Here is a 13381-nt window from a genome sequence, read left to right as displayed (position 1 = left end):
TAAAAGTCCCAAAGGTTCGACAAAAAATATAAATGTCTTTGTGATTTTGGACAATTTAATATTACACACAAATCTAATTCATGTTGATCAGGAGAGTCTGTCCACATTTACTCTTTATATAGTCTCATAGACACCATTAACTTTGTCCTATTATTTTATTTTTAATTGTTTTTGTTCTACAGAGAAACTAATATTGCTTGTTTTAAAATATAGTTTTTAATTTGGGTAACAAGGTCTCATTTGTTAACAATATTAGCTTCATTAGTAAATAATAATAAACAATATTATTCTACATTTATTATGTATTATGTTAATTTCAACATTTGTGTTTTTAAAAAATCTGAAGTTTATTAGTCAGTGCACAACGAACTAAGCCGAACAAACGATGAACAACTGTACTGGTATTAACTAACATTAAGACAAAAATGCAATGATGCTCATTGTTCATTCATGTTAGTTAATATATTAACTAATGTCATAGCAACAACAAGCTCAAACCTGCCCATCTCCTACGGTTTTCTGTATTACAATGAATTAAACTTCTGTTTCTGTTGATTTCAAACGCACGCCCATGAGAAAGAGATTAAAGTTTAAGGATGACAACATTGCCACTGATATACAGTCAAACCAAAAATTATTCAGACACCATATATCATTTTTGGTAAATTTACGTAAGTGAGAATATCAAAACAACGTAAACTGTGACACCACTTTACACCACTGACTGAAGAAAATGAAGCATTGCTTGCCCTAAATTGGTATTATCTAATCGTGCGCTTAAATTTAACAGCTGACAGCTATTCAACCTAATCCATTACCTTTCTATCAAAGTTATCTGACATTATCAAGATTATGAATTATTATGAATTTGTTCTGACACAGTTCTTGTCATATTTTATTACCATTCTCTAAAGCGAATAAACTGTGATAATGTGAGAAATGTTGAAGGTGTCTGAATACATTTTGGTTTGACTGTCATTTTCAAACAGACTTAAAGAGTACATATCACGTTTGTTATCTACAACAGTAAAGAAGGAGGAAGACCAGTTCACCAGTTTTTTTTTATTTTAAACAGTTGATAGTAAGATGTAAGACATGATTGTAAGATACGTTCGTAAAAAGCCAAAAATAAACTATTTGTATTATTGAAAGATGCATTTATCATCAAAAACCACTAGATCACTAGATATAGGCTAAAATCTGACCAGATTGTTTTCATATTACCCCATTTTTTGCTACACTGAATGCTTATTGTACAAGAAAAGCCATCTCAACCATATTATGTTTTGTTAAAGGGATAGTTTACCCAAAAAAGAAAAATTCTGTCATCATTTACTCACCCTCTTGCCATTTAAAACCTCTTTCTTCCGCAGAACACAAAAGAAGATATTTTGAAGAATGTTGCTAACTGGACCCCATTCACTTGCACTGGTTTTGTGTCCACACAATAGAAGTGAATGGGGTCCAGTGCTGCTCGGTTACCAACTTTTCTTGTGTTCTGCGGAAGAAAGAAAGTCATAAAGGTTTGAAATGACAAGAGGGTGAGTAAATCATTTTTGGTGAACTATCACTTTAATACAGTGAAAGTTTAATAGTTTTACAGACTGCAGGATTAAGTGAGGTTGAAGTTGCCAAAATATGTTGCTAAATAAAGATGTTTCATGAAGAGATCCATTGCACCGCCAAGCATAGAAGCAGAGACATCCAAGCAAGACGTTCATTTGGACAGCCGTTTACACCGGGTGCAGAATGAGTGACTCCGAGATTAGGAGTCGTTCCCATGTTGGATGACGCGTTCTGCTGGAGATGCACATGGAAAAGCTTGTCGGGTAATTATATCCAAAACAGTGGTGACACATGCTGCCCTTTTTCAAAACAAGTACAGTACACAGCAAAATCGCCAGTGTTAAAAAATGTCAAATTAACTCTCACAGTGTATATACAGTATAATCCACACTTCGATAGTGTGGATTATATATACACTTTGAGTGTTCATTTATCCTTTTTGAACACTGGTGATTTTGCTGTGTATGCCGATTTAAGACAAAAACATTACAGAAATAAGTGAAATAAATAATAATAAATGAAAAAATAATTTGTATGGTCACACTTTATTTTAAGGTCCAGTTCTCGGTTTTAGTAAACTATTAACTACGACTTTTGCTTAGTTAACTCTTAATTTGTTGCTTATTAATAGTTAGTAAGGTAGTTGTTAGGTTTAGGTATTGGGTAGGATTAGGGATGTAGAATATGTGCTTTATAAGTGCTTATAAACAGCCAATATGCTAATAATAGGCATGCTAGCAAGTTAATAGTGAGAATTGGTCCTTATACTAAAGCGTTACCATTTGTATTATTGAAAGATGCATTTATCATCAAAAACCCAAGCAGAGAAGCAGAGACATCCAAGCAAGACGTTCAGTGGGACAGCCGCTTACACAGGGTGCAGAATGAGTGAGTATGAGGTCAGGAATCGTTCCCGTGTTGTATGACTCGTTCTGCTGGAGATGCACATGGAAAAGGTTGTCAGGTAACTATATCCAAAACAGTGGTGACACATGCTGCCCTTATCAAAACAAGTACAGTAGGCTATGCCAACTTAAGACAAAAACAGTACAGAAATAAGTGAAATAAACAATAATAAATGAAAGAACGAAAACTAAAAAATATATACAAGTATTGAACACGTCACCATTTTTCTCAGTAAATATATTTCTCAAGGTGCTGTTGAAATAAAATGTTCACCAGATGTCGGTAACAATCCAAATAATCAATACATACAAAGAAAACAAAACAAGTTCACAAATTAAGTTATGTATAATAAAATGGAAAAAGTATTGAACACATGAAGAACTGGAGGTGCAAAAAGGCATGGAAAGCCAAGACACCAGCTGAAGTCTATCAGTAATTAGAAAGCAATCCTGCCCCTTGACAATGGAAATTAACATCAGCTGGTTCAGCCCCAACTGATGGCATATAAAAGGGTGTCTCATTACCAAAGTGTCATCTCACAAAATGCCATTCTGATCAATGTGACGGTTGTAATGTACCAGAAAATGTGGAGCATGTTATAAAATATAATGCAGAGAGGATCATTTTACGTGACAAGATGTATGAATTAAAACGAGGATGGGATTTTAGGAAGGAATGAGGAAATGAGGGACTGTTGTAAGGCTCTATTTAGTTTTCTAAGAAATACAGGATTACATCAGAAAATATAGGTAGGGTATCATTTAAAAAGGAAAGGAAATAAAGGTGAAGGAAGGAAGAAAGGAAAGAAAAGAAGAAACATAGTATTATTATTGTTGTTTTATTTATTCATTTGTATTTTTTGTTTGTTTTCTATTTTTAAAATAAAGAATATAAAACCCTGATGTTACACACTCTTGTACAGTAGGTGGCGGCATGCACCTATAAATGCAGGTTTGCGATCCGCCATTAAACAGAAAGAAGAAGGAGAATGTGTCATCTCATAATGGGTAAAAGCAAAGAGCTCTCTCAAGACCTTCGCATCCTTATTGTTGCGAAACATACTGATGGCATTGGTTATAGAAGGATTTCTAAACTTCTGAATGTTCCAGTGAGCACTGTCGGGGCCATAATCCGGAAGTGGAAAGAACATCATTTCACCATAAACCAACCACGACCAGATGCTCCTCGCAAGATTTCTGACAGAGGAGTGAAAAGAATAATCAGAAGAGTGGTCCAAGAGCCAATGACCACTTGTGGAGAACTTCAGAAAGACCTGGAATTAACAGGTACAATTGTTTCAAAGAACACAATAAGTAACACACTTAACCGCAGTGGCCTGTGTGCACGCTCACCACGCAAGACTCCATTGCTGAAGAAAAAACATGTTAAAGCTCCTTTAAAGTTTGCTGCCTGTGAAATACTGGGAGAATATAGTCTGGTCAGATGAGACCAAAATTGAACTCTTTCAATGCCATAATACACACCATGATTGGAGGTCAAATGGCACTGCACATCACCCCAAAAGCACCATACCAACAGTGAAGTTTGGAGGTGGGAACATCATGGTATGGGGCTGTTTCTCAGCATACGGCACTGGCAAACTTGGACAAATGGACAAATGTACAGAGACATTCTTGATAAAAATCTGATCCCATCTACCATAATGATAAAGATGAAACAAGGGTGGACATTTCAGCAAGACAATGATCCCAAACACACAGCCAAGGAAACTCTCAATTGGTTTCAGAGAAAGAGAATAAAGCCGCTAGAATGGCCCAGCCAATCACCTGACTTGAATCCAACAGAAAATCTATGGAAAGAACTAAAGATCACAGTTCATAGAAGAGGCCCACAGAACCTTCAAGATTTGAAGACTGTTTGTGTGGAAGAATGGGCCAAAATCACACCTGAGCAATGCATGCGACTAATTTCTCCATACAGGAGGCGTCTCGAAGCTGTCATTACCAACAATTTTTTTGTTGGTAATGATTTGGCTTTTGTACAAAGCATTAAATACATTCCATACGTTTCCCCTGTGTCATTCTACTTTATTACATAAAACTTAATTTGTGAACGTATTTGTTTTGTTTTCTTTGTATGTATGGATTATTTGGGATGTTAACGACATCTGGTGAAAATTTCATGTCAACAGCACCTTGAGAAATATATTTACTGAGAAAAATGGTGACGTGTTCTATATTTATTTTACCCGCTGTATATAGATACAATACAAATACATTTTTGAGTTTTTTAATAGATGTATTTAGTTAAAGAAATTGCCAAAAAACTAACAAATAATGTTAGAACGGGGATCTCCAAAAATTCCATTGAGAATATACAGTATAATAAATGCATATTGTCCAAGTGTTGACACTTACGTTTGAATTAGAAACTATGAGTGTCTGATTGATCCTCTTCAGCGTTTGTTGGTATTCATAGATAGATGTGTCATTCCATGTCTTTGATAACATCATATTGAGCCAGTTACTGTGAAATTATCAAATAAAAGTCACATTAGGCAAGAATGTCATAAGGCACCTCTCAAGATCAAAAAATAAATGTACAAATGTATTACATATTATTTGTTGCCCCCATTTCAGCTATTAAAGCGTTGGAATCAGGGCTGCTCAGACAACCGCTCAGATTCATAGCGGGATAGTAGTAGAGGAACGCCAAGCACATTTCATTTGAAGTCGAGAGACCCCCCTGCAGACAAAGCAAGATTATACACATCCATATTGTTTTTATTGAGTAGTCTATAGAGCTCTTTAGGTTATAGTCTTTAACACAACAGCACAGTAGTTAAAGTGATTCTGTCAAAAATTCTGTCATCATTTACTCATCATCTTGTCATTTCAAACCTGAATGACTTTAATTTTTCCGCAGAACACAAAAGAAGATATTTTAATGAAAGTTGGAAACCGAACAGTGCCGGCACCCATTCACTTTTATTGTAAGAACACAAAACCAGTGCAAGTGAATTGATGCCAGTTAATAACCTTTTTCAAAATATCTGCAGAAGAAAGAAAGTCATACAGGTTTGAATTGACAAGAGGGTGAACAAATGATGACAGAATTTTCATTTTTAGGCGAACTATCATGTCTGTGTTTCATTTGAAGAGATTTTCTTGTTTTGTTTTATCATATCATACTGTACATATTTTGAAATGTGTATTTAAAAACAATAAGTTGCATCCTTGTCATAATATTATATGTTTAATATAGAGATGGTTATATCAAATGTACTAACCCATGTGAGTTTTGTGCGGTTTTCTGTATTATAGGTACACTGCACCAGTAATTTGTCACCCTGTTCGAGAAAGAAAATGCTTTAGTTTACCAAATAATAATAAGTCTATACAATATAAAAAGCACATGAATTTGATGTGTACGCTTGAGATAATTGTAAAATGAATATCATAAAAAGTGACTTTTTCAAATCATTTTTCACTTACCAACTTCACTGTCTTAGTTTTACCCAGGTTTACCACCTCCTGGTATTCAAAATCGTAATGTTCATCCACAGCTAGAAGATCAATCTGTTTTCCATCTCTGAAGTGCATAAGATATTAAAAAAATATAGAAGCGTAATCCTCCTAACCATGTTGAAGGTTTAACCAACAGCCACACTGAGGTGTTCACCTGAAGTGGCCGACTCGCACCTTCCGTCCAGCCAAGTGTGTGTGTAACATTACAGAGAACACCTGAAGATCTTGTGGAGTCTCAGGAAGAACCTGCAGAACAGGTTTTTTCCAACTTTTCAAGGTTTTTTTTATATTATTTGCATTTGCCATTTTAAAATGTTGGATTGACCGGATTATCCAATCATCAGCTAACTCTGTTTTATGATTTTAGAAAACTGCACATAAATACCTGTGCGAAATGAGCAGTGTCACACAGGCCATACGTGAGGAAAGTCTTTGCCCGGGGTGGGATGGCGTATCTGGAGCGGACCTCCAGCCCCGTCATGAGTGCGGCTGCATCGTGCTGACGGAGTATAGATGTGTAATAGAACCGTAGACCTGAGTGATCAACTCGACCTGTGTAGATAAAGTATTGTTTTATCCACTAGCAAGTAGCCGAAATTAAAACAAACCAAAACAAAAATAAATCCAAAGTACCTGCGGTTTTATTTGGGTTGTTGTAATGCACTTCAAGCCTGTAGAGAACATCACCATCATTCCCTCCAATTGGAAGACCCGCCACTTCAGGAAGTTCAAAAGCCTTGAAAAATACATTTTTATATTTTCTGTTCAACCGGAGATTGCTGTGCCATTTAACTGTTCTACTCCAAAATATCAAAGATCCTTAATAGTCTTCAAACAAACCATGAAATAAAAATGGAAATGCTTTAAAGTTACAAAAGAGAGACTGACCCCTCCGCCAATTCCCCACACCGCCACGACCTCCATACATTTTTCATTACTCATTTCTGTGTAACATTGTGATTCATAGATTTCTGTCACACCCGGCGGGCAGCGATACAGCAGCAGGTGATGCACGAGATCCATGTTTTGGATCAACGGCTCAATCTGGAGATGGTGAGAGACGGTCAGAGATGGAGATGATTGTGACAGATCATGTGTGTAAAGTTTAGAGACTCACTCGATAAATGTGATGCTTCTGATCGAAATCTGGAGTTCTCATGATCTTGCAGTGATAGTAGGTTTGGTTGGCTGGCACCGTGAACTGAAACACGTGTAAATTTGGATATCTTGATTTATTACTATATTAAAGGAACAGTTCACCCAAAAATGAAATTCTGTCCTTATTTACTCGTCCTTAAGTTGGTCCAAATCTGTATACATTTCTTTGTTCGGTTGAGAAAGATATTTGGAAGAATGCTTGTAACCAAACAGTTCTTGGCCACCATTGACTACCATAGTAGGGAAAATTGCTTAAAAAATTTTTTGTTCTGTTGAACACAAAAAAAGATATTTTGAAGAATGTTGGAAAGCAAACTGTTCTGGGGCACTATTTACTACCATTGTCATTTTCCCTACTATGGTAGTCAATGGTGCACTGTTTGGTTACAAGCATTCTTACAAATATCTTTCTCTGTGTTCATCAGAACGAAGAAATGTATAGAGATTTAGAACAACTCGAGGGTGGGAAAATGATGACAGAATTTTTTTTGGGGGGGTGAACTGTCCCTTTAAGTACAGAATATTTTGTTTACTGAATTGAAGTTGTTTACTTTATTAAAGTTGATTTATTGGTGACAATCACAGGTAAAAGATAACAGAAAAACAAATCTCTCTTACATTGACCATGATCATGTCGAAATACTTGCTGTCTGTAGGGGTGACCTTAGGCATGTATCTCAACAGGTTCACCTCCTTCGTGCCCCTTCGGGTACCGTGGTACTTGATGTCATCAGTCTGTCCGTACGCATAGATGAGCTTGATGGGATCAGTCTGATTATGCAATGAAAGAAGAAAAAAGATTAAACCGGTTTCCAAACATTTCAATCTGAAAGTATAAGGTAAAAATGACATGAAAATAACTGGCTATCAAATATGCTTACTTTAAAAAAAGAACAAGTTGCATTTACTCAAACACTTTTTTCCAAAGTTACTTCAAGAGGATTCGGATGTATTATCAGTATCTTTGTTCCCTGGAAATCAAACTCACAACCTCCGCATTTCTGACACAATACTTCATTGACTTACAGGAACATATTTCCTTATACCGATCAGTTCTATGTAAACATAGATGACTACAAAAATGTGCTCTAAGAATTTCCTAACAAACAGGATCAGCAGTTTGAACAGAAAAGGGAGTTTCCACACTATAGATGTCCCACTGGGCCGGTAAATCTCATTGTGTGGATTCCCCTTATAGATTACTGTTTTTGTCCTGTAACGCTTTTGTTCCAGACTCATTGTTTTGTAGATAAAAGCGCAGAGTAAATCTTAAACCCAATAAAAGGGGAGACTTAAACTAATAGTGTTGTTGAACTACTTTTCTTTGTTAACTCCTCAGAGACAAAAAACATATTCAATGACTGAACAGACTCACAGTGATGGGTAAATCATATTCATCACAGGACTTGATGGACCTCTGAAACTTCATGACTGTTTGTCCATCAGACTCGTTCAGAGACAGGAGTTTGTAGTCTTGTCGCTGGTCAACCACAGGCATGGAATTACCCACAGCATGACGGTCCTTAACACGGAAAACACATCATGTAAAATCAATCGTGCAATTACGTGTTTTATAATACAGTGTGGCAATAAAATCTAGTCCCCAGTCTGGTAAAGTGAGCTGTTAATGGTTTGACTATGGAAAATCAAAACACATTTTTATTAGGCTTATTTTAGCTTTTTTACATCGTCTTCTGGAGTAAAGCCAATTTCATGTTTTAAAGGGATGGTTTAACCAAATATAAGAATGTTGTGTTTTGTGTCAATAGAAGTCAATGTGTTATTTGGTAACCAAAGTTCTTCAAAATATTTTGTTTTCTGTTCTACAGAAGAACGGCGTGGGGGTGACTACGAAACATTGAAAGAGTTTTGGTTGAACCATTTCTTTTACACTTTTGTTTTTAAGTTGTCATGTAGAAGCTCAACAAGAAAAAAAATGGTTGGGGAATTTATATAGAAGTATTTACAGTGAGAAACAAAAAAGTACGTATAAATATCACATTCATATACAATATTACGTTTTAAAACCACTGTAGAGTAAGCGACAGTCAAAGAGGAGTCTTTAGACTTTTTACCGTAAAATAACTGCCGTTTTGTCCAACTCCTCCAATGACAATATCAGCTCCGGTCATTCCTCCTTTGGGGCTGAAGCCCAAACCGACCCAACCGCTGGTGTTGACGGTGAGCTGGAACAGGATGGTGTCCTGGACCTCATCGAATCCCCACTTCAGTCGTACCTTTTGCTCGGGATCCAGGTGTTCAGAGAAGGGAAGAAGAGGATCATCCTGAGCCCAGCACGACTGGACTGAAATCAAGAGCAGAAGCAGAACAACAGATAACAGACCCATATCACCCTCTAATAGACCTGACGGATGATCTTTCTCTTTCTGAGACGTTTAAGTAGGCGGTGTGCATGAAACTGGATAATAGTCCAACACTTCCCATATCAACGCCCCATACTGACTCACAGCTCATCTCAGGTGACAGTTTGCTTGGTCATTATTATATTGACATAGACGTTTGTGCTAAACTCTCAAAAGGGCCACATAAGTCAAACAAAATGAATAAGCATTACATAAGTGCACAAAACGCATTGTGGACCATTACGTATTCAATGAAAGATAAACATAAAAGCTGTTGTAGTGCCTGAGACCGATCAGACACGCAAAAACTAGTTATATTTCTTAAATATAACAACAAAACCCTTCAACCCTTCACGCAAGCTAGTCACCAGGGGTCTACCCCCAATCTGCAACTAACACCAGGCGCAGGACCAGATCTCTGGTGACCATAGCAACCCACACCAAACCATCAAGATAAGAGTATTTTACGACCGAATGGAATGTAGGGAGATGAACTCTCTTTACTCACTTTGGGGACAGACATATAATCCTAAATACATTTATATATTAATCCAAAGTAGTTTGAACGAATGTGTGTATAACTACTAGAATTATTAGATTTGTAGTAACTCATTTAACCAAGATGATATGTACATCATGTTTGGTGTCTATGAGCTGCATTTGTGATTTCCTTAATGGTAATAATGTTTGTTGTGTCTTGGTAACTCTTTTCATATTAGTTTTATTAAACTCTTAGTGAAACACCATGTTGGAAGACAAATACAATTAACTTTCCCTCCAAAGGTGCCATCTCCTGATTGGTTCAGTCACGTGTGTAGGATGTGACATCCTTACAGCTTAAAAGAGACCACCGTTTCTTCCGTTGTGCAGTGTTTTTCTCTCTTTTCTCTTCACCTGGACCCCTAAGTTTGTGCCAGGCTGCGGCCTTGTCTTTCCAGATACAGATCCTCTGCATTTAACTGGTTCTCTCTGATCACTTCCAGCCAAGATCCACTGGAGCCTCAACAAACTGCATCAGGACACTTTCTTTCTTTTGATGGGCAAGACATGCAAGTATCATACTTAGTCTTATTAATGGATGCATAGAGCATCATTAATCATTTTAACAAAGGTGCTTTACAAGTAAGAAACTGATGTTTTGTGCAGGTTGTTGATCTTCTGAATATCAAATACTGCCATAAATCCATGCTCTGTTCTTCTCTCTGCTTCAACTTCAACCTTCTTCCAATGCTAAACTGTATGTGTGTGTATGTTAGATTAGTGTCTAGTCTAGGCTATAAAGTCCTGTTTTATGTCACACATGACGTTGTTTGTAGTTCATGCTCAAAATCCGGAGTCCCTAAACATGCAGATTCTTGCTACCTGCTCGTAATGCTAAGTGATTTCCCCAAATCATGAATTTCATAATTGATCATAATCAATTAAATTCATCCCAATTTGGGCTGATATTTGTTTCCCTTACAAATTTTGTGGAGAATAGCGTTTAAATAATACTGTTCCTCATTGAATCCCCTACATAATTGGTGTTGGAATGCGGGCGTGATTAAACAAAAATTATGAGCTTAAACTACTGTCAACAGTGTTGCCAGATTGGGCTGGTTCTCGCGTAATTCGGCTTCTTTTGAACGGGTTAGACTGGAGAAAAATGCATTGGGCGGGTGGACAAAATTTGGGCTGCTTATGAAATTAAAAACCCGCCCTAGCAGCTTGCCTTTTCTTTGCTTTTGATTAGTCTAGTTATTTCAAAACGTTGGAAAATAATGTGTAGTGCAGTCATAAACACGTTATTCCTTAACACAGCCCTTATTGGTTCAGTTTAACCGATCATGTCTGGGATAGTGAGACCTCACCTGTCAATTAATCTACAGTTGAGATCATGTGATGGTTTGTGAGTGACAGGGTTTTGGCGTGATAAGGACCAGATTTTGTATATTGAAGCGATGGCAATGCTAAAGTGGCCCAAATATATGTTGCATGGTAGGGAGAGTAACTCAAATCTCACAACGTGGATTACACATGTGGTGACGGACGACTCGAAGACTTAAGTATATTTTATATGTAAACCCTGCTGAAAAAACCAGCTAAAACCAGCCTGCTTAACCAGCTATGACCAGTCTGGGAGACCAGCTAAAACCAGCCAACCAGCTTATGGCTGGTTTTAGCTGGTTTTTTCAGCAGGGTATGTGTCAATGAATTGCACATTTTTGGCTGCCGAGGTGCGTGAATGAAGTTCATGAATGAGTGGAAAATGCCTACTCATCTTTCCAAATCCGATTCATTATAGTGTGCACTTTTTGCACAAAATGTGTTTTTTGAGGCTTAAAGTCATTGGTTAATTTCTTGATTGTCGCTTCTAAGTGGTTTCTGGACATATTAGTCATATTTTCTAACTCTCTTTAATGCTATGTTTGATCCGTTTGACCTGTTTTCCTGGTTTAATTTTAAACCAGATGATTAATAGGGCATAACTATAATTCTGAGCACCTTTAATAAACATAATCGGAACAGGGAAAGCTCTCCTCTCCCTCTCTCTCTACTTCCTGTTCTTCACTATTCAAGCCTGTTAAGAACCATCAGTATGTTTTGAGTTTTGATTTAATGATAAAACCAGTCTTACATCATAGTTAAATCTCTGCTGGCCAGTGTTGGGTGTAACTAGTTACTAAGTAATTAGTTACTGTAATTTAATTACTTTTCCCTTGAAAAGTAAAGTAAGGGATTACTCTTATTTTTTCTGTAATTTAATTACAGTTACTTCTGATGTAATTAAACTAAATACTTTGTGTAATATGTGTGTGCAATAGTGGAATTGACATCAAAATTCAAATTCTAACTATAAAATCCTTGCTTTAATGTATAATTCTCACATTTGTAATACTTTGGTCAGTTAATAATTTTACTTTATGTAGTTTTATATTTTTTATTTGAATGAATTAAATAAGCCCTTTCATGTCTATCCTTCAATCACTTAACTAATCTAGGTTGATGTAGGATATAGAAATTAATTTGTAATAAGTAACTAAATACTTTTTGGAGAGAGTAATTTGTACAGTAATCTAATTACACTATTGAATATGTAATTAGTAACTAGTAATTAATTACTTTTTCAGAGTAACTTACCCAACACTGCTGCTGGCATACAAATCTTGGCTTCTTGCCATAAGCAGCTAAGATAATAATATTGTACACACTTCACAGCTACATAGAGCAGTTAACCACACATGGTAAAACCTAACTGCACAATATACACCTAGCTTTACTTTTAAATCTCTTGTATGATCTTGCATTAGTTTCTTGCCCTAACTCTCAGAACAAGTGTGCCCCAATGTCTCAGATGGAAGATCTAACGGCCTGGCAAGGCGTAGTGATGGACAGACACCCTTCCACCTAGAACTGCTGATGACCTGCCACATCAGAGGCGGGTGCAACTTGTTTCAGAAATGATTATTTTTTTAAGTGGAGGCTGCTACGAGTACTTTCATGTTTTTTCTCGCTAGATGGCGCTCTGTGTACATGCACTCTGTCACATCAGCCCCTCTCAGTTTGAACTTGAGAAAGTTCAAAAAGCTGACATAACTAAATGGCACGTGCTATCTATATGAAACTTTATTTTTGTATTTTGTTTCGTGATTGTGTTGTATTCTCCCTTCGTTGTTTATTTTGGACTCAGAGGTTCTTAAACAGCTTTATTCAAACCTATTCTTGAGCACGTTCTATGCAGAATAACAAAAATATTGCACATATAAAACATAATATAAATATATTTTAATAATGTTGGTATGATATTTGATGTATGCATTGTATAACTATTACTTGTCCTGTTATTGTCATTTATATTAATAAATGTGCTTTGGCCCTTCGTAGACGAACAGCAGCTAGGTTGAGTTTTTGTGCAGAGCA

The 13381-nt window shown here is 36.5% G+C and overlaps 1 protein-coding gene across 4 annotated transcripts; it reads right to left on the bottom strand.

Moving 5' to 3' along the window:
• Positions 1 to 1049: 1049 nt before the first annotated feature.
• Positions 1050 to 9516, bottom strand: LOC130565874 (DBH-like monooxygenase protein 2 homolog). Of its 4 annotated transcripts, none has more exons than XM_057352993.1 (14): positions 9194 to 9516; positions 8494 to 8640; positions 7737 to 7889; positions 7078 to 7161; positions 6849 to 7004; positions 6594 to 6696; positions 6346 to 6512; positions 6115 to 6206; positions 5928 to 6024; positions 5723 to 5782; positions 5048 to 5178; positions 4851 to 4959; positions 2439 to 2501; positions 1050 to 1800 (listed from the first exon to the last, which is right to left on the bottom strand). In XM_057352993.1, the coding sequence occupies exons 1-14, from the start codon at positions 9464 to 9466 to the stop codon at positions 1660 to 1662; spliced, it is 1776 nt and encodes a 591-aa protein (XP_057208976.1). In that variant the 5' UTR covers positions 9467 to 9516; the 3' UTR covers positions 1050 to 1659. The 4 variants fall into 4 exon arrangements, with proteins under 4 accessions (XP_057208976.1, XP_057208978.1, XP_057208977.1 ...); XM_057352995.1 differs by having other exon boundaries at positions 1050 to 1797; XM_057352994.1 differs by having other exon boundaries at positions 2439 to 2498.
• Between the last annotated feature and the right edge of the window lie 3865 nt (positions 9517 to 13381).

The sequence above is a fragment of the Triplophysa rosa genome, linkage group LG15 (assembly GCF_024868665.1).
Source record: "Triplophysa rosa linkage group LG15, Trosa_1v2, whole genome shotgun sequence".
NCBI lineage: Eukaryota > Metazoa > Chordata > Actinopteri > Cypriniformes > Nemacheilidae > Triplophysa > Triplophysa rosa.
Note: the sequence above shows the minus strand (reverse complement) of the source record. Positions and strands in the feature narration are given on the sequence as shown.

Coding starts and splice junctions, on each gene's coding strand:
- LOC130565874 (XM_057352993.1), bottom strand. CDS start 9,466: ATGGGTCTGTTATCTGTTGTTCTGCTTCTGCTCTTGATTTCAGTCCAG. Junction 6,513..6,593: donor CAACCCAAATAAAACCGCAG/GTACTTTGGATT, acceptor TTATCTACACAG/GTCGAGTTGATCACTCAGGT. Junction 2,502..4,850: donor TCATAGTTTCTAATTCAAAC/GTAAGTGTCAAC, acceptor GTGCATCTCCAG/CAGAACGAGTCATACAACAC.